The 21,827-nt window shown below is 39.0% G+C and overlaps 1 protein-coding gene across 2 annotated transcripts; it reads left to right on the forward strand.

Moving 5' to 3' along the window:
* The first annotated feature begins 591 nt into the window (after positions 1-591).
* On the forward strand, positions 592-21,216 carry CSNK1D (casein kinase 1 delta). 2 transcript variants are annotated; one of them, XM_084218728.1, is made up of 10 exons: positions 592-890; positions 3,560-3,670; positions 5,290-5,438; positions 5,919-6,147; positions 6,551-6,721; positions 8,209-8,357; positions 8,930-9,101; positions 9,408-9,547; positions 16,188-16,254; positions 18,075-21,216. In XM_084218728.1, exons 1-9 carry the CDS (start codon positions 815-817, stop codon positions 16,218-16,220), a joined length of 1,230 nt encoding a protein of 409 aa, XP_084074854.1. In that variant the 5' UTR covers positions 592-814; the 3' UTR covers positions 16,221-16,254; positions 18,075-21,216. The 2 variants fall into 2 exon arrangements, with proteins under 2 accessions (XP_084074854.1, XP_084074853.1); XM_084218727.1 differs by lacking the exon at positions 16,188-16,254.
* Positions 21,217-21,827: the final 611 nt, after the last annotated feature.

Below are 21,827 nucleotides of genomic sequence, written 5' to 3' on the forward strand. Positions count from 1 at the left end.
TGTCTCTCTCTCCCTCTCCTACTCTACTTCCAGTGGCTCAGCTGTCAGTCACCTAAGACATTAACATCTTACAACTTTTACAGTATGAGGCTTCACATGTGCTGACACTACATGGTTACACATACAGGCCCTGCAGTGCTCGGCGGTCGGCTGCTTAGGATCACCTAAGAGAAATTTCTTCCTCACCCGGAGAGAGAGAGGAGACCCGAACACCCCTCCCCGGCAAGAATGACATGGTTTTCCCCTGAAATTTGTCACTTCTCAGACTTTGTCCCCGCACCCACCCCCGCCTTCCCGGTCAAACGGGCATACCTCGGAACGCAGTACTGCCGGAGCTCATCTCCACTGCGACCACCGACGGCCTCGTGGACGACAACGACACACGCACCGGGAAGCCTGCGAGCCTCATTCGCCGCCCGGCATGTGGCTGGGACGCCGCGATAAGACGGGGCAGGAACTCTCACCGAGCCGAGCACCGGGAGACCGGCGGCGCGGGGGAGCTGGGACGACATCCGCGCCCCGCCCGCCGTGCGCCCGTCCCTGCGGCAGCGCGCCCCGCCCCCGTCGCTAGGGAAGTGAGGTCACGCAGTATGGTGGCTGGGGGCTGGAGGGGCTGAGGCGCCGGTCGTGTCGGGAATCCGTGTCCATCTTGCTCGGGAGCTGCGGCGACGGGCTTGACTGTCTCGCTAGTATCGAGCGGCGAGACCAAAGCCACGATGGCATCCGAAACCGCAGGACTGTGAGGCATCAGAACGAGAGCCAGCAGGCCGGGCAGGGCAACAGAATCGGGTCGCGGACGAGCCGAGCTGCCGCCATGGAGCTGAGGGTTGGGAACCGGTACCGGCTGGGCCGGAAGATCGGGAGCGGCTCCTTCGGGGATATCTACCTGGGTAAGGAGGATGGCTCGCTGGGCGTTTAGCTGGCCGTTTTCTGGCTGTGTGGAGAACATCGAGGGCCTAGCCAGGTCGGGCAAGTACCTGGGCTAGGGACACAGCAGGAGTAATTTAATATTTCGTTGACATCATGTCCTAATTTGGATAGTGCGGAAATCGGGAATTCTGGTTTACTTGATTGCCTCTTCTCATTGTTGTCTAGTGACCTTGGGCACCGTTCGAGTCTGTAAAATGGGCATAAGGGTAAAATCGCCTCATCTGAAAACAAGGAAGAAAAAACCCCAAAATCTAAAATAAAACCTAAAAACCCCACAACCCACCACATTCGGAAAAACGTTTCGGGAAAGAAACATACCACGGTTAAATATCGCTGCAGTGGACTAGGAAAAATTGTTGTCAGAAGGATGTTTCTTTCTCCCGTGAGGCCTAAAAAAAATTACACAAATACAAGTGATTAGGTTGCAGTAAAAAACCTTTAAGTCCTTCAAATAATCCTCGTCGTTTGGCTAATCCTGTTGCTGACCATCGTGATCACTTTGCAATTGTGAAACGTACGGGATTGGAACTGTATTTGCCAATCCATTATTATAGCTCTCTAACATAGCCCACTGCTATTGTTTATGACAAGCACAGGTAGCGGGTGCAAAATATTTTGAAAGGAGGTATTTTTAAAATACTCTACATATTCAGCAAACTCTCAGGCCGTGTGAAGTGGGTTAAATCCAAAGAAATATAAACGTTATTTCCCGTCCGGTTGACATAAGTACTCTGCTTTTAATATAGCAGTCTGCTATTCTGCTTTTGAAAATTGTGTTAACCTAGAAAAGCAAATCACGGAAGGGGGAACTTGTAGGGGTTAAGGTACATTGACTGCATATTTGTGGAAGATAAAAATAATGTCACTTGCTAGCTTATGTTGTACGTTTTAAACTGCATGGAGTATGAGAGATGGGGGTTGTTTTTCTATACATCTTGCAGTGCACAGCTGGCATTCCAGCTGAATTCGTTACCTAAAGCTGCTTGTTTACAGATAATGAAATACTAGTTATCCATAAGATAGATCATATGCCTGATGAAAAATACACATTTTTAACTGAAGGCATGTGATGGTCTAGAGTCAAAGAACGTGATTCTTCCTCTCTGCAATGCATGTATAGAAGATTGATGATGTGACCATAGAAGACTGTGGTAAAGCTTGTGCAAAAATCCTTGTTAGCTTCCCCTGGGATTTTGGGGGGCAGTTAAGACAGCAGTTGAAATCTGAAAAGTCTTAGATTATTTGAAAAATTTAAACATGACTACTGCTCAGATAAATCAGATTGTATTACAGTATTAATATCAAGTGTAAGTGAAATAAACTTTCATGTGTCACTTTATCTCTATGAATGCAGCTTACACCAGTGAAGTTGCACAGAAAGTAATAGTTCCCTGTATGCTAGTGTATATATTAATGCCATACTGAATTCTGTGCAATAAATCCTCTGGGTTTTACTTTTTTTTATTTCTAAATAATTGTCATGGATTTACTCTCAGGGCTTACTGCACATGTCATGCCATGTACATGAAAGCATGGCTCAGGCATGGAACTAGCCTGGAAGTACATGAATGGAAGATCCAGCTGGTGGCATTTCTTTTTCCAGGGAAAATTACTATCTCTCAAGAACTGATGCCTTTTGTAGAGTCCCATTTGCTTTGTCTTCCATTATCTGGTAGAACAGATGTTTGAAAACTGTGGTTTTTGTGATAGTGAAATGTGGTCAGTTTTTAAGAATTCCAGTACTGCTCCATTGTTCAGACTGTACAGTAGACGTGTCTTAAAATAATGTCTAAAGCTATTTCAGAAGTCAATATTTATTTTTAAGTAGACGTGCTTTCTAAAAGGCCTCAATGAATTTGTACATTATTTCAGCATACATTCCCAGCTTTATGCTTTGAAAATGAAGATTTTGACTATTTTTTGCCTGTTTCCGGTACCCTTTTTGTCTTAAATGCAGCTACAAGGGTGTTGAAGACATGTCAGAGTAGATGGGAACCTCTAGTTAGGCTTTTGCAAGTGGGAATCAGATCGAACTATAGGTGATGTACTTCACATGATCCTGAACCATGAGGTAAAGCAGAAAAGGGCCAAATTCCTAAAGCAGAGAGACCTGGAGATAATGTCTGTGAAGTGTCACACATTTCCTTTTGCTATTTCCTTTTTTTCCTGTAGTTTGTAAGTTGCTTGGCTGTGAGAGTGTGTATTGTCTTGACTGTTTCTATTTAAGAATGTCAGTTTCTCCCTACATACTTGGAAAGTGAACAGGTAAGCCGTTTTTTGATTCTTAAAACATTAATTTAATGAGATTTAAAGAAAGCTTTTGCAGACAGCACATTCTTTAGTCTAGATAAGCTACCTTCCAGCCAAGTAAAATGAGGTGTCAGGGTACGGCTAGACTGTGTTGAGATCTAGGGAAATTGTAGTCTCTATTTCCAAGACATAAGAGGAGGTGGTTGGAATTCTTTGTACTTCTTCCGTTGATGGGTCAGTGTGCCGCGTTTGTAAACATCAAACATCTGGATGTTTGCCGTTTAGAAGTAGTTTGTTGATGCTCGTTTTGTTTTGGTCTTGGCGAAAGAAATGCGTCTTAAAAATATTTTGACCAGTGTTTTAATTCTTCTGGTTTTAGGAACTGATATTGCTGCTGGAGAGGAGGTTGCAATAAAGTTGGAATGTGTGAAAACCAAACATCCTCAGCTCCACATCGAGAGTAAAATCTACAAAATGATGCAGGGTGGAGGCAAGCAAACTATTTTCCTTCTTCAAAGATTTTACGGCTTTTACACCTTTGATCTATCTGCCCCCGACAGTTAATATCTGGGATCTCTTTTGAGAAGTAACGGGAAGGTGGGAGGGAAAAGGCAGCAGGGAAGATGAAGAGCAGCATTTCAGTTCTGCAAGGGTTGTAGAGAAGCAGTTCCAAATCCATGGCTATCACACTTCATGATAACCAGTAAGATCCTCAGAAGTTTCTCATGGTTTCCAAAATATTAAAATGAGAGGACCTTGTGCAATGTGAAACAAAATGAACAGTGATTTATTTCTGATTCTCATGCATCAGTGAAAGATGGTAACCACTGCTTTGGACCATTTCACCTGACTTGCTTATAATGGTAACACAATTCTAAACTTTTAAGAATCAGGTTAATTTTTGTTGTACATGTTAGAATTCTTTTTTCTGTGTTAAGAATATTTCCTTGCTGGAAGAGTTCTAAGACAAAATGGCATTAGTAGTGGAGAACAGGAGTGCAGCAGCTTTGTAGCTACTGTATGTTGCTTTGCTACAGTAACGTACTCATATATTTTGGAATTCTGGAAGCATAACATTCCTGTGCAGTTCTGGGACATAAACCTGCTGTAGTTCAGTTTTCTCTTTGTTTCATAGTCCCTTGAATTATTCCTAAATGAGGATATGCTTTGCATATAGAGTACATTCCATGCTGTATCTCAAGTACATACCAAGTAGGATAATAAGACCTCTAGAAATTGATAATAATGTGTATTTGCATTTAGTTATTTTTTTAATTCCCTCCTCATTCAGTTGCCACCTGCGTGTAACTGAAATAGCCTTCATAGAATAACATGCTTCCTTTAAATTCAGTGAATTATGGTATTTCACATCAAAATGCATAGAATTCACTCTGAGTAATTCTATGGTTTATTTAAAAATATTTGAGCGTTTTTACATTTTTATGTGAAATAAGGTTCCTGACTTCCTCCATAAATTTTGGCTAATTATCATACTGTAAAACTGAATGAATAATGCATCTCATAAACAATGCTAGTTTGTTTGAGAGTCACCAAACAGCAAATGCCATGGAACTGAAGGAAAGACAAGCATATGAAGGAAGGGCAGAAATTCATTGACAAATGTTGATGAAGGAGACTGATATTTCATGGTGATTTTGTAGGCTTTGAATCTAAGTGCATTTCTAAGGCCTTCCCCAGTTATAGGATCTAGTGGTTTGTCAGGGTTTTATTTTCAGATTCCTGATTTATGCCTTATTGCATCTTAGAGACTACATGAATATTAATATTGGTTAAATACTTAGGGTTCAAATCCAAAAAAGATGCTCAGTACTTTAAAGTTACAAGATAACTATGAAGACTAGAAGGTTTCTGGGGAAAAGAAAAAAGGTTATTTTAAGACCTCTGTTGCTATAATTTTGTATTGATTCTGCTGGAAGTTATCACACATTTAATTTTGGAATGTCTGAACATAAAATATTAAGCTTCACTGTAAATGGAAACATTCATGGTAATGACACTCAGAATTAATATTAAGAGCCTTGAAGATTTGTATGCATTAATTATATAAATCAAATTGTTATACTGAATAAAGGATTTATTTTTTCCTAGTGGGTATTCCCACAATTAAGTGGTGTGGAGCTGAAGGGGACTACAACGTTATGGTGATGGAGTTGTTGGGACCGAGTCTTGAAGATCTCTTCAATTTTTGTTCAAGGAAATTTAGTCTCAAGACAGTTCTATTACTTGCTGACCAAATGGTAGGAAATGGCTTTGTTATCTTGATAGTAAAATATCGTGAGATATTGAAATTTTTTGATCATATACTTTTTTTTCTAAAATTTAGAGCTGGATAGGCTGTATTAATAGAGAAGAAATTCAAAAGTAGCTCTGTTTTTGTAAATCCAAACTATCCCATCAAAAGTGATTGATTCTTCTTTAAAAACTGGATCTGCACTATTTGCAAACCAGGTGTTGCACTGCTCAAAGACTAAGAAATTTTCCCAAGAAAGTTTTTGAAAACAGATTGTCCTAGTTTTGTAAACTAGACACTGGCAAACAGCTGGACAGAAGGTTTGTCCATTGTCTTCTAAATTATGTTCTCTTTAATGACCTTATATTTTACAGTAAAAAGGGGCATTGCCTCTTTCATTATTTGGACACAATTGCTAGTGTTTTTGTCAGAAAAAGATGTGTGCTTAGTCTCTCAACAATGATTTTTTTTGTGGTTCTGTATTTAGATTAGTCGAATTGAATATATTCACTCTAAGAACTTCATCCACCGAGATGTGAAGCCAGATAACTTCTTAATGGGCTTGGGGAAGAAAGGCAATCTTGTCTACATAATAGACTTCGGACTAGCGAAGAAGTATCGAGACGCTCGAACTCACCAACATATTCCATATCGTGAAAATAAAAACTTAACGGGAACTGCCCGTTACGCATCCATCAACACTCATCTTGGAATTGGTGAGCTGGGGAAACCAATAAATAGAAACTTCAAGAGTGTCGATGCATGTAATTTTAGTGCAAGTGGATGTTGCTTTGTGGAGGCATAGGAAACAATCCCTATTTTTGACACTAAGAGTACAGTATGCATTGCCTTGCATATCTTGATTAGGTGGGATTCAGTCTATATTAGGTGTCTGTTCAGTCTGACTTTGTACTGTTTGGGAATTAGCACATTTTTTAATAACTGCAAGGATAATAGGCTTTTCTTTTACTGAACAAGTTTATCATGGGCATAGTAACTCTCAGTAACTCTCTGTCTCTTGTTTTTGTAAGGGTTTTTATAACAGTCTTGTTGCACAGACTTTTCTTTTGCCAGTAGAAAATGAAACCTAATGAGTTCACTTTTTTATGCTGTTTGTAGAGCAATCTCGCAGAGATGACTTGGAGTCCTTGGGCTATGTACTGATGTATTTTAACCTGGGCTCCCTCCCCTGGCAGGGACTGAAAGCAGCAACAAAGAGGCAGAAATACGAACGTATCAGTGAAAAGAAAATGTCTACACCCATTGAGGTTTTGTGTAAAGGATATCCTTGTAAGTTACTCTTCCGTGACACTAGGCTTGTGTGTTCATGTTTTAGTGGTACATCTCCTTTCCTTATGTTAAATTCTACTACTCTTTTTCACCATCTGTCTCTCTCCTCCTCTTCCCCTTCCTTATCCCCCCATGATTTTACCACTTGTGTGGTAAAAATACTATGCTGAAAACAGATCTTTTGTGTTCATAGAGCATTTCTAGGTATCCCTTGTCTCAACTGTTCAAGTGCCCTCAAGAGGAAGGGTAGCATGGTACCCTGATTTGGGCTGTATTTTTTGTGCACCTCTTGGCTGGATAATTGGCAGCAGACAAATAGCATTTTAACAAACTGCCTTTTTCTCTATCTGTGTGGGTACTGTTTCTTGGATGAATTGGATTGTGTAGTCAGATGCATCTCTTACCTACTGCAGTTGTTTCGCTTGGGAATTATCATCCCAGGTTCATCTGATTTCACCTGCTGATGAATTAGAATTTGTGAGAGGCATAAGAAACCCTGCTGTATCCTAGTGTCATGCCTCAGAGCAGTTCTGTTTATCAGTTTGTTATTTACACTAAAACAATAATAAGCCATTTTTGAGTGTTGTAAAATGATACTTAAATTTGTTTTAAAACTTAGTAACACTAGCTGTCATCAGAGGCTGTTTTCATTTCACAAAGAGTTCTCCTCACCCTCTTGGCTTCACCCTCTTGTTACAATGACAAGAACTATCGTTTTTGTTTGGGTTGTATGAAAATTCATCATTTTTTGTGTGTTTCAAATGTTGCTTCATACATGTTCCTTTACATTCATGAATTACATGTTTTCTCTGGGGTTTACAGGCAGGGAAGACTAATCAGCTTCTCTTATGCCATTTGTTAGAATTTCTTTCTTAATAGAAATTATTATCTTATTTTCTTTGGGAAGACCTAAAGTCAAACGCTAGTATTTTGATACTGCTGATTTTCTGTGGTGCACCGAATTCACTACAGTATTCTTTTTTTTTTTTTTTTTTTTGCTTTGTAATATTTTCCTTGCCATTTAAAAACAAGTGTTCAGACTATTGTAAATTAAAACTGTGGTGTGACTTACCTGAAAGATAAAGTATTTCTGTGTTCTGTGACAGAGCAGCCGCGAATCTCTATGTGTCTTAACAAAGAAATGCTGTTCCATGTCCCACAATAAATTGTGTTCAGTATGTTGCAAGCAAAGTTTTATACCTTTTTTCCCCCACCAGCTGTTGCTTAAAGAACTGTGCTATTGGGTCCTCTGTGCTGTTGACCATTGATATCTTTGCCTGCTCTGTGATAGAAAAATAATTTATTTTTCAGGGTTGACATGATAGTGTTTCCTTTAGTGGATTTCTAGTATTAGATCATTATTCTTTTTCTTATGTTAAGAAGATTCCCTGCTTTTCAGGTTTGGGGGGCTTTGGGTATTTTCAACTCAGAATTACAAAAAGCCAGTGTGAAGCTGAAGATAAAAAACAGGCTTCCTTTAATTACAGCTGAATTTGCCACATACTTGAACTTCTGCCGTTCTTTGCGTTTTGATGACAAGCCGGACTATTCCTATCTAAGGCAGTTATTCAGAAACCTTTTTCATCGGCAAGGATTCTCCTATGACTATGTATTTGACTGGAACATGCTGAAATTTGTGAGTAGCTCATATAGCTTTCTAAAACTTTGAATTCCTAATGGTTTTGGTTGGGTCCTGTTACTGCATTGTCAGTTTTGAGTATCTTAACCGATACTGTAAGATTGTCTTCCATGTTTCCTCTTAGCAACTCTACTGTATAGACAGAAAGATCAGGAAATGAGGAGAAAGGCAGGAGATATGGGATCCATGCTATAAGGCTTGGATGACAGCTAAGCTACAGTTACAAGGCTTTTAATGTGGAAGGCTTCTCAGATCCTTTAGGGCAGTCACCAGGCTAGGTTGTGGAATTACTACTTCTCCCACCTTGATCTTTAATGTAGGTCATTTTCAACATTTGAGGAGGTGTCCAGCTGCCGTAACAGTACGTGTGTACATTAACATTTTGAAGACTATCCAAGCAAGTGTATGAACAAAACTTATGGCAATTCTCAAGAAATTTTACCAAAGGAGTTGGTGCCTTCTCAAACTCCAGTTCACACATTGTCCAGTTCTTCATTTTCAGTACTTTTATAAACATATAGTTGTAAGCTCAATAATCTGCAAAGTTGTTCACTAGTCTTGACCTGTAGGGTGCAAGCAGAGCAGCTGAAGATGCTGAACGTGAAAGGCGGGAACGAGAGGAAAGATTAAGACATACACGAAATCCAGGTGTACGTGGATTACCCTCCACTGCTTCTGGCAGGCTAAGAGGAACGCAAGATGTAGCTCCTCCTACTCCCCTTACCCCAACTTCACATGCTGGTGAGTAAGCAAGTAGCTGGGTAAGTGCTTCTTGTAGACGACTCTAATTGGCACTTTGTGTCTGGCAGAGTTTGGCCCTTTGGTTTGGTTTTTTCTCCCTTGATTTTTAGTAGATTGCAGGTATTTGCATACGTTCATTGCCTGGAAATTGATACCTGTATTTCTATTAAATGTCCAACAACAGCCTTGATTCCTTGTTTGGTTATGTGGAATTTTTATGTGCAAACAGCAAGAGTGTAATTTTTCCAGTGACCGTGTTAATGTGGCATTTCTCATTAGGAGAATCTAATACTGTTTTTCTCACAGCCAACACCTCTCCTCGGCCAGTATCCGGTATGGAACGAGAAAGGAAAGTGAGTATGAGATTGCATCGTGGTGCCCCAGTCAATATCTCCTCATCTGATTTAACAGGCCGACAAGATACCTCTCGCATGTCAACTTCGCAGGTAAAAAAAAAATAAATCTGTGTATTGGAAAAAATGAGGGCTATTTGATAAGTTAATTTTCCAAAAGAACTTACCAGGTAATTGATGTGATAACATACTGTTTTTGCAAGTGATGTTCATTCGTGTAAATGCTTGACATTTAGCCTGAACTATGTGGGTGTAAAAAAATTTTTATTTTTACCTTAACAGCAATGAGAGCATGCAAAATTCTAGAGGTGCAGCATTTTAACCTACTGTTATGGGATTTAGCTCTTTGACTCATTGAGTTTCTTATACCAGTTATCAGTGAAGAAGCAGAGTAAGAGACAGTAGTGAATCTTGTTTCCAAATCAGCAGGGTAGACGATATCGGTGCAGAAAAGGCAAGAAGCATTTGGTGAAGAACAGAAGGTGTAGTAGTGAAGAAAGTTGTAGTGCACAGTGCTCTTAATACAGAGCCCGTAAGAGGCCACATACATGGTTGCTGGAGATGTTGCAGAAGGCTCATTTGAAGAGAATGGCAGGAGGATAAATGATAATGATTCCTGGTCAGCGCTGAAATCATCCTTGCCCCTCACAGTGATTTAGCATGAAATTTTAGGAATGTTTCTTTTAGGGCTAACAGTGTTAAATGTGTTTCTAACTCTGTGCTGTAGCTAAAACATTCCTTCCTCAGAATATTGACAGTCTTGTCCCAAACAGTGTGTGGCTTGGCTTTGTACAATTTACTTTCAGTCTTACTTACAGAATGGAAATCGGCCAATCTGTAGGCATTCTGCAACATTTCTGGGAAAGCAGTATGTTAGGGGGACTATTGCAGTGACCTAGGGGTTTTTCCATCATGCCTCACTAGTGTGCAGGAGCTCTAAGTGCATAATTTTTGCCAGGGACTTGTTCCTTGTTGACAGGGCACACTGACACAAAATTAACTTGGTTCCTTTTAGCTTCATCATTTAATTGGCAGAGTTAATTACTTTTGGATAGCACGTGTTCTTACGTATGAAGTCTTACTGCTTGAAAGAACAGTTTTTTAGAGGGGAGCCAGGTGGATATGGATATCCAGACTGGACATCCCAGTCTAATGAAGACTGAGAGTGAAGTGGGTTGGAGAAACAATTCCATTGTGATAAAAGCAAAGTGGGATTTGGGGTGGCGGGGGGTTTATGCTGAATGAGTTGTTTCACCATGTAGCTGCACAGATACTTGTGCTTGCACAAGGGATGAACAGCTCAGGAGCAGAAATGACTGGGCAAGAATAGGGTATAGGTGAGGTTTTCTATACTGGCTTTGGTGCAAGTTTTACCATCTTATATTGTTCACTGAACTGCTATTCTTGCCGCCAGAAATTCTCACATCAAAGTATTTTTAAATAGTTTGAAAAAAAAGAGGGGAGAATTGTGCATAGTTATGGATCTTGTGAATTTCATAAATACCTGTTAGAAGAATGAAAAGAAGATGCAACCAGGCTGTTTTCAGCAATATCCAGTGAATGGACAGTGGAGAGTGGGCACAAATTGAAATACAGGAAATTCCATTTAGACATACAGAGAAACTTTTCTGTACTATGAAGGTGGGCGAGGACTGTAACAGGTTGCCCAGAGAGGTTGTGTAGTCTCCCTTTTCCGAATTACTTGAAGCCCAACTGTACATTGTCCTGAGTGGATTGCTCCAGTTGACTGTGCTTTGAGCAGTGGGATTGGGCTACATGTTTTCCAGGGGTCCTCTTTGACCTTGGATATTCTGTGAGGCGGTGATGCAGACTTCTTCTTGAACATTTACTTTAATATAAAGATGGTTTCTTGGCAAAGTGTATATGTCAGGTCTTTGGCATTCTGAGCAAATCTCAGATGCTTTGTCTCTGTTAACAGTCAGATAAATGAGTTATAGCAGTAACAGACAGAAATGCAGTGATGCCACTTGATTGTTTTAGGTGCAAGTACACCTTTAATGTTTTTGCATGTTCCTGACGTGTCACTCATTGTGTAGGTGACGCTATTGTAAACATTTCAAGATACGAATAATACAATTGGGCTTGTAGATCCATTTCTGTTCTGCCTGGCCTGTAGAATGTGAATACTGTGAGGGCAGTGGGCAGTTTTCTGAGTGGTCTTTAAACAACCAGGTGTGTAATTTGTGATATGGGCCAACAGTACCGTCTGGCTTAATGGCACATTCCATACCTGCTCTTTTTAACACTCTGCTCCAAGTATAGGATCTCTTGGTTGACTTCTTTACAGTCTCAAAAGCAGCCTAGTCGGGATCTTCTCTTGAGTTTCTTAGAACTAATGATTCATTGACTGCTGTATTCATTTAGTTCTTAAGACAGTGAACCAGTGCTGGTATTTACTCATGGTGACCAAATAATAGTGTGCAACTGTAGTATAATTTGAACAGATTCCCATAGGCCTGTTGCAATTGGAGGGAAAGAGAGATTTGCAGGGGAAATTAATTGGATTGGAAAGGGCCTTAAAGATCACCTCATTGCGACCCCCCCTGCCATGGGCAGAGAAACTTCCAGTAGGCCAGGTTACTCAGAACCCCATTCAGCCTGGCCTTGAACATTTCCTGAGATGGGGTGTCCACGACCTATCTAGGCAACCTGTTCTAATGCCTCACTGCCCTTATAGTAAAGAATTTCTTCCTAATAAATAAATCTACCCTCCTTCAGGTTAAGGCCATTCACCCTTGTCCTGTCACTATGTGCACTTTTTACGTGCCATGAGAACAGCCCCTCTTCAGCCTTCTTGTAAGCCCCCTTTGGGTACTGAAAGGCTACTCTCAGTTCTCCCCAAAGTCTTCTCTTCTCCAGGCTAAACAGCCCCAACTTTCTCAGCCTGTTTTTGTAGGAGAGGTACTCCAGCACTGTTGTCAACTTAGCGGCTCTCCTCTGGACTCATTCTAATATTGTCAGCATTGTTCTTGTGTTGGGGGCCCCAGACGTGGACACAGTACTGCAGGTGAGGTCTCAAAAGAGCAGAATAGAGGGCAAGAATCCCCTCTCGAGTTGCTTCTCACTTCTTTTGGTGCAGCCCAGGATGTGGTTGGCTTTCTGGGCTGCAGGTGCACATTACTGAGTCATGTTGAACTTCTAATCCATGAACACACCCAAGTCTTTCTCCCCAGAGCTAATTTTGATCCATTCTTCGCAGCCTGTACTTATGCTTGAGGCTGACCTGACCCACATGCTGGACCTTGCACTTGACGTTGTTGAACTGCATGAAGCTCCCAGAGACCCACTTCTCAAGCTTGTTAAGGTCTCTTTGGATGGCATCCCTTTCCCTACAGCAGGTTGACTGCACCACACAGCTTGTTGTCACCAAATTTGCTGAGGGTACACTTGTTTCCACTGTCCATGTTGCTGACAAAGATTTTGAACAGCACTGGTCCCAATACTGAGGGACAAACATCGCTCATCACTGTTTTCCACTTGGACATTGAACTCACCACAATTCTTTGAGTGCAACCATCTGGCCAATTCCTTATCCACCAAGTGGTCCATGTGTCAAATCTGTGTCTCTCCAGTTCAGAGACAGGGATATCATGCAACGCAGCATCCAGTGCTTTGCACAAGTCCGGGTGGGTGACATATGTGGCTCTTCCCTTGTCCACCACTGCTTAGCCACAGTGTAGAAGGTCGCCGAATTTGTTGGGCACAATTTACCTTAAGTGAAGCTATGTTGTCTAACACCAATCACCTCCTTATTCTCCACATGCTTTAACATGGTTTCCGAGAGGATCTGTTACATGACTTTGCCGGGGTGAGACTGGCCTGTAGTTCCCTGTGTCATATTTCCCTGTATAAAACTGGGGGTTATGGTTTCCCCTTCCCAGTCCGAGGGAACTACACTGGACTGCCATGACATCTCAAATATGATGGATAGAGGTGTAGCCCATTTACTCAGCCCGATCCCTCAGAACCCACGGATGGATGTGTGTCATCAAGTCCCACAGACTCGTGCACTTTCAGGTTCTTTAAACAGTCCCAAACCCAGTCATCTTCCAGAGTGGTTGGTTCTTCATTTTCCCAATCCCTGCCTTCACCTTCTGCAACTTGGGTGGTGTGGCTGAAACACTTTACTTAGACTATAGCTTATAGCACAACTACTTGAGCTTGCTAGAGAAAATTCACTTTTCATTTTCCCAGTTTTCACTCTCTAGCAGGCAGGATGGTGCAAATTGTAGGTGTTGATACCTTACGCTCTTTACAGTTTTCATAATACTAAAGTAGCTCTTCTGTAATCAGAATTTACCCTTAGATGTTAGCCAGGTTATAGCCATGAGTTTCCCATTTTCTGTATACCTTGTTCTTAGGAAAACCTAAAGTATTTGAGTTGTGTGGCAAAGTCATTAAAGCAAATTTTGATTGGAGAGATGTAAGAATATAGAGAGTCATCCGTATCACTTCAAGAGAATCATAAAGAATAGCAATTGTTGGTCAATGTGCCTTCCAAGTGTGCTGGTTTCGTAGTAAGTCTTAAGTAAATATAATACCACAGGTCCTTTTTCAGGAAGTGCTTAAGCCATACTCCTGGTAGAAAGTAATGTTATGCTAGATGCATATCTACAGATTTGTTAGAGTTCTTATTTATAACTTGATACATTAGTTTTGTTATTTAATTTACTTTATGCCTTGGTTTGGTAATGCAACGGTGCATCTGTAATCTCCACCTCTGTTTATCTAGAGAAAAGGCTGCTGCTTGTTAAATTCTGGGCAATGAAATGTACAGATGTTACTCAGACAAGGAAAGCTTTTCATTCAAAGTTCTACTCTAAGTAGAGTTCTTAAAGATGACTACTCCACGTGTTTATCTTTCTTTTTTCCAAACTGAATTCTGATCAAATCTGACTGAAACTGAAAAACTAAGGCTGTGAATGCAAATAATAGGAACCGGAGTTCTCTTATGAAAACTAGGCGTTCTCAGAGAAACTTAATGCTCGTGGAAAAATGGTAATTGGTAAGCATAGCAAAATAGGTGTCATTCCCAGCATCCAAGATAGTGTCTGCATAGCACCTAAGTCATTCTCCTTAAAAAACACATGCAGTTTTGTAACACTAAGTAATGAGCATTTATTGGAGTAACAACTGCCATGTCTTATGAAATGGTTCATGAAATTTAAGTGTTTCTAATTAAATTATGTAAATTATATGGCACATGTTATTCAGTACTTTTCTGGATTATATGAAGTAAATGCAACAGCAAAAAACCTTCAAGTTGTGAGTTCACAGTGATTAACATCAGTGGGAGCTGAGCGGTGGAGCGCAGTCTATTCAAATGTATATTCCTGCAGTACTCCAAATTCTGGTTAGGATGAAGAAGTGGAGGCTGTTTTCCTGTATGGGGGAGCTGTATCTGTGGTAAGTAATGACTGAGAAGGCAGATGTAATGTTGAAGAGGTTAGCGTGGTTGTGGTTTCAGTGATGAAAAGGCGCAATTTCATCCTTGAATCTATGTATGATACAGTAATGAACAGAAGTGGAGATGTTATTTTGTGTCATTAGTGAGATGGATTGGGAGAACAGATTGTACAGTGTAAGAGTTTCAGATCTACTTCTTTCAGCTTGTACAAAAAGCTAAGAAAATATCTTGAGTGAGTTGGTGTAGTGTTTGAGACAAAATGTTTTAACAGGAATTCATGTTTAAAGAGAAAATATGTGAAGAACCTATTGCATAAAATTAAAACCACTCACAAGTAAAGAAAGGCAAAATAGAGGTCTAAGTGAAAGTAGTTACCTACTGAAACAACTTCTAAAATAAGTAGATCATCTCTTCTCTCTGCCTTTGCATCTAAGCGGTGTGTTCAAGTTTAAAGCAAACCTAAATTACAGCTCTGTGTGCAGTGTGTTAGACAGAAAATCATACTGGCTGTTAAAAGATCCTTCTGCTTTTAAACTCTCTAAGTGAATTGTTCCCTAAGTCTCCTTTACACAAAGTTTTTAAACTTTTAAGAGGTGTAATAAAGGAGGTAGTAAACGAGGTAATGAGTATTCTAGTAAAAACTACTTTGAATCAGTTCTGGTGGTCCACATGCACAGACTGCACCCTGAAAGCAGTGATCATCTCAAGAGTCTAGTTATGGGTGAGTAGTCTTCATTTCCTTCAACAAAAGGTTCAGTCTGACTGCTTGTGGTTACACAGTAAGTTAATAATTTTTTCTTGAATATAACATGTTCAGCACCCAACAGTCAAAGCTGTGGCAAATTCCAATTGGTAATAGAGGTATTCTCTGTATTTGGAAGGAAAGATTGAAGTGCTGCACAAAGAAATATTTGATTATGTCTCTTTGATGGAAGAAGTTTTTAGAAGACTATAGCCAACACTGGCATTGAATAACTTAAGTGTTATTCAATGCCATACTTCCAGTGCTTCCAGTGCTTCTTCATTTTCCATTTCTGCATACACAAATCTTTCTCCACCTATCCATCTTAATAGGCATCATACTCAGCGTTGTTCTTCTGACCCTGTCAGCTTCCTTTGAGGATTAATGATTTGTTTCTTTTACATGCCTCTTAATATAATGGAAATGTCTTATAGAAGTCTGAAATCAGAGCTTCTCAAAAGATAGAGTTGCTACTGCAAGTTCAGGTTGGATTTTTATTAAGACATCTTTATATATTGGGGTAGTGGAACTGTTAAAAATTGCTGTCTTTTCCCCTACCTCAGAATAGCATTCCTTTCGAACACCATGGCAAGTAGCTGCTCGTCTCCTTTCGTTGGAAGGCAGCACTGGGTGAGTGCTTCTCATTAGACACCAAAACTTTGTATGGGGTGGGGAAAAAACTCTTTGGAAACATCCGACTTTGCTTCTTCTACTCATGTGATCTCATAGTTGTATCTGTGCCTTCTGGTCGGATGCTTGATGAAGCATTGATTTTTCTCTAACTTAAAAGCAAATGTCTTTCCAAAAGCTGAGTTATTGCTGCTGTTCCACTTGGACTCTTAAGCAGAGTTGACAATAATAGTGACTTAAAAGGTCCCTGAAATTGTTCAAGTATCAACAATAAAGTAAAATAACCAAGTCAAAATTTTAGCTGTATGAGAATTACATGTCTTTCCAAGGATATCGATGCAGCCGTGTGTCATCCATTAAAAACCAGATCTGCTTCAGAATCATAAAAGCAAAATACCTGTATGAAGACTCAATTGACAGTATTGCTCAAATGAGGCTCTGTCTTGTCTTTTCACGAATGGAATATTCTAGTATAGCCATGTCCATTTTTCACTGTTTTATATCCTTCTCTAATGAGCCTTATGAGCTCTCATTTATAAATACTCAGATCTGTATTTTAAAAAGAATGATCACATGCTAGCAGGAATAGTTGACCATGAGCATCTCAGAGGTAGGCAGACTTGAATTTAGGTATTACGAAGTCCTTTCCACTGTTCAGTGCAGTAGAAGTTTCTGCCTTTCTGTGTGCAGCTTTTGGCTTTTTTAGTCTGTTCTGCTTTTGGCAATAACCGGTTTCATATGAGAAATAACAGCTTTCAGTTGGAATCTGAACCTTAGTGGCTGAGGGATACTTTTCTTAAGTATTTCAAGAGCTTCTTTGATTTGCTACTTACTAAGAAAAAAGCTGTGAGATTTTTCTGTTTCTTAATAAATTCTGTTGTATAACTCTTGTCTGCTGTCTCACTTTCTCTATAAAGCCTAAGCTTGCATTAATCCTGTATCTCTCATTGGTGAAGAATCCTGCTATTACTCTTCTGTTTTCTCCTTCTGCTTTGTGTGTTTGGCTGATTCTGCACAACCTGCTTCATGAACAGTGTATAGCATTAAAAAGATCCAACTGTAAATGACTGCTTAACACTTTAAAGACCAGTTATCAGATCTTAGTAAAAAAAAATTGATATTAAAAAAATGCAGAAAAGCTAACCTAAAGCTTTGCATTGAAAAGCCTATATGCAGGAGACATGCACATTCTGGTCTGTGCCTGCACTGGTTGGCCTGTATTGTATGCCTTAGTATTTGTAGTTGTTCACAACTGAAACAAATACTGAATACTGATCCAGCTACTTAGTTGTTTCTTGCTTCTTAAATTGCAGAGATGTATGGTTGTTTTTCACTTTCACAGTGAAAGTGGTAAGAAATAATGCTACACTTACTTCAGTACGTCAAGCTATGGAAATACAAGAAGTATCTTTTAACACAGTGTCCCATGGACAGAGAAAAGCTATTGAAAATAATGAATTTCTTTTTTACCTTCTTAATATTTTTTTAAATTAATTATCCGTTGAGTCTATTACTGTGCATTCATAGTGTTTTCATCTGGTTGGTTCTTTCTTTTGCACATGTTTATGCTCTGTCTGATTTTCTTCAAAACATCCCCTCTGGCTGGAAAGGTGAATTTTCCATGTTGACTTCCAATAAAAGAGGAAAATTATAGGAAACTTTGTATAGCTACAGGTGGGTGTGAAACACTATTGCTCATTGAATTTTAAATTCACACACTTAAATTTTGGCAATTAATAGTTTAGAGGTACATTGCGAGACGCTTGTATGTTAACTGGAAGGATATGTGCTGATGTTGTCTTGTTTTTTGGCTTTGGTAGATTCCTGCTCGGGTTACTACCAGTGTTCTCCAGTCTGCTGTGCACCGGTGAAAATTATTTTGCCATGGAGGGCAGATAATGCATGGCTGATCTCCCATGTTGCCAATGGCTTTACTAGCAAATATACCCTAAACTAGAGCGGAAATTGGAGTTCTCCATGTGACCTAAAAAGCTCTTGGAGGAACATGCAGAGACTCCAGCAGCTGCCATTACAGGACGCTTTTGCCAGAAACCCAATGACCTTAAGAGAACCCTGTGGTAACAGGGCTGGAAAAGAAAGATGGTTTACAGAGTTCACCGCCTGTTACTGGATGGCCATTTCAGTTTCCCCTCCACAGGCGGCAGACTTTACTCCCTTTTTATTATTCTACTGTAACTATAAATCTTTTACTTGGTTTAAGAAAGTTTTTTGTATCATTTTGCTAAAATTATTGGCTTACTTCTCTGTAAAGAACTCTTGCTTTTGTCTGATTTAAAAATGTAGAGTATAAACAAACCTGAACTAAAGATAATGACTTGAAATTTCTTGTTTAAAAGATTAGTCTGCCAGGGAACATGTAAATGAATCAAAACCATCTGCTGTTATTTAAATTGTTTACTTTCATGTATTGTCCCATTCTGAGTTGGTTTTCTCATGAAGTTTTTAAAACTGTTAGAAGTTTATTTCACTGTTTGCTGTCTTCATTCACACTGGACATTTAACTTTCTGTGTAGCACAAATGAATTTTTTAATACTCATTGTGTTTCATAGAAGAGGATAACTAAATACCCTGCAGGAGAGTCTTAAGTATAGTAGAGATTGTACTGATGAATTTCTTTTTTGTAAAGAACTTTAAGAACAGAGTGAAAGACTGACATTTGAGGCATTTAGAATTAGAAAGCTTGTTCTGTCTCTCTGCTTAGTTTGGGTGAATGGATACTTTCAAACGTTGTTTTTACTCAGAAAATTTTGTTTCCTCTTCACTGAGGCTGGTTAGCTTGGAGACTATTGCAAGTGCAAAATAGACATTGCTGCTCAATCTTCAGTGAATTTGCATGTTTCATTCAGTATCCACATGTTTATAAATAAATACATTGATTTAGGCCTTCTGTTACATGCCAAGACTCAAAAAAGGAATTCCTATACCAAAAAAAACCCTAAATAACACCCCCACAAACATAGTAACCTATTCTTGCCATAAAATCCTGAGAATTTTTACAATTTAGATGCATATCATATTTAATTCTTAAGTATACTTAACCTGAGAATGCCCAGAGTAATTATCTAGGCATGAATGACTCAACATGCTCAGGTTGTTGCAGGTGTTGTTGGCTCCTGTTGGTTATGAAATATGGGAAATTCTTCATACTGTCTGTTACTGTAAATGGTCTCGTAAAAGTACGTGTTCTGTCCTTAGGGTACTTGGAACGGTACCAGAACTCTTATGACTGAAATTATGGGAAGTTCTGTGCTGGAAACATATGTACAGAGATTTTGTTTGAACAGTTGGGTATTTTGAGAAATTGAGACAATTTTTAAAGGTATATTGGTCTTCAGATTTTTATGGAGAGTAGTTTTTATTTTTTGGGTGTTTACAAATAATTTTTTGCCTGTCTCAAAAGTCCACATACCAAGTATTATCGTTCTTCTTTGGATGCTTTCGTAACATTAGCTATTTGCTTGGGTGTACTCTGGGTCAGACTGGGGAAATGTGTGTTTGGGGAGAGTATAGTGGAAAAGCTCGAGAATTTGTTTGATTGGTTTGCATAAGAGAATTATTTCCTCAGTTACTATAAACTTTGGTATTTTAGGCATGTGCACTACCATTTGAGCAGTTTTACACCTCACTGTGCTTTCCTTGTAAATATCTGTGGTTATTAGTGTAATGTTTGAGGGACTTAAAAAAGCAGCCTTTTTATTTCCTATGTATCTGGACCATTAGATTGCTGTACTATACTTAAAAGTTGACTGCAGACTTCTAGAATTGTACTCACTTGTGGGCAGTTTTTGTCCTCATAATAGTTAAATTCCATCATGCACAAAATAGTTAGACTGTCTATATAAACCTGTGTACAAACCAGTATCTCAAAGCACTTCATTTGTACTACCACTGTATTTGTGTACTTTAACAGTTGTGTAAATACATTCATAATAACTTCTGTTCTGACTTGCAATGAATCCTTACCGTTTACCTTATGCAGCTCTTTTGCTTTTTCTCTTTTCTTCTTTTTTTTTTTCTTCTCTTCCTTTTTCTATTTTTCAAGGGATTTCTGTACCTACAAAGAATATGGTCAGTTGCAAACATTTGAAGATACTGTCTTGGTAGCAAAACTTTCAGTGAAAGAGTTTGGTAGTTATGATCCTGGGGTATACAGGAAGAAATAGAAAGCATTAATTGCTTTGCTCGCAGAAAGCATGCCTTTTTGCCAGTTTAAAGGTAAATGTTTTTGTTGGGATACTTCTTTTTTTTTCCAGAAGGTTTTCGTTTTGTACAAATGCTTTTGCGTATCAAGTAATGCATGGTATTGATAAGAAGGTATAGTAGGGGAATTGAGATATGATCAGTTATGGGAGCTAAGATAAAAGCAGGAAAAATAGTGACCTGTACTCACAGTGGTGCCCTGTATAATAAAATTACAGATTTTGCTATGTGAGTCTTAAAAGTCTATTATAATCTGAGGGTAGACGCACCTTCAGGAACCCCCCCATGTTTTCTTATCAGACCTTTAAAAGTTGGAAGGATATTTTAATTTCTTCTCATGGTTTTCATTTAAAATTGTGTATATGCTTTTATATGGAAAATACCACCTGTGCTGCTGTTTTACATAATCTTGAGTGGTTACAGAGTCCTTGAGTTTTTTGTGGTACAAGTACTTTAAAAAAAAAACAAACTGTGCTTTAAGAGAGATATTAAGAGAAAACATTTGCGTCCATATATATTCCATTTTAACTTCATTAAAATATTCAAAATACTCCTTGGAGGAAGGCATGTTGATGAAGTCATCATTTCCAGTTGGAAAAAATATCATAAGCACAACTATTTGTATTTTGTTTCCTCATATCCTTGAGTATAGTATTGGCTAGAGCAGCATACATGGTTATTTCAAGAATATTTAGTTTCTCTTTTAAAATAAATAAAAAGTTGTTTATTTTGTTCTTTGACTTTTGCTTTACAAGACCTGCACTTTGTGTACAAAATACCAAATTAAAACAAACAATGCTACTGCTTTTTTAATAGTGCAGGGCCATCTGGTCAGAAATCAAAATTTAAGCTTTGAGATTGTGAGCAAGTGTAATCCATCATGAACTTAATCCTACAGTAGCTTCTAAAATTCACTGGATGAGTTAGGTTAATAATGAAAAGGTTTTACTGTGAAAGAATGCAGTATTTTGTTATTAAAAAACAGTACATTTCCCTCTGATTCATTCAAGTGATAGATATTGATTTTACATGAATATATATAGATTTAAGTGACTGTCTGAACCTGAATTTGTATAGACTGTGCATTGTTCAATACTTTTGTGTGAGGAGAGTGCTCAGAGGCCTGGTCTTCAGTAAGAATGTGTTTCACAGCTGAATCATACCGACTTTTTCAGCAAATATTTGCGCAGTATTAACACTACAGCTTCTTAGATGTTGGTGGGTTTTTTCCTTGCTTAATATTATTAAGACTAGTATGGTTTGGTTCTTCTGTCTAAATCGTTACGTGCTGCAGGCAGAGGGATAGTAGAAAATGAGAGGAGAATCTACAAAAACGTGTAAAAATGTTTTT

The sequence above is a fragment of the Fringilla coelebs genome, assembly GCF_963513975.1.
Source record: "Fringilla coelebs genome assembly, chromosome: 19".
Lineage (NCBI taxonomy): Eukaryota > Metazoa > Chordata > Aves > Passeriformes > Fringillidae > Fringilla > Fringilla coelebs.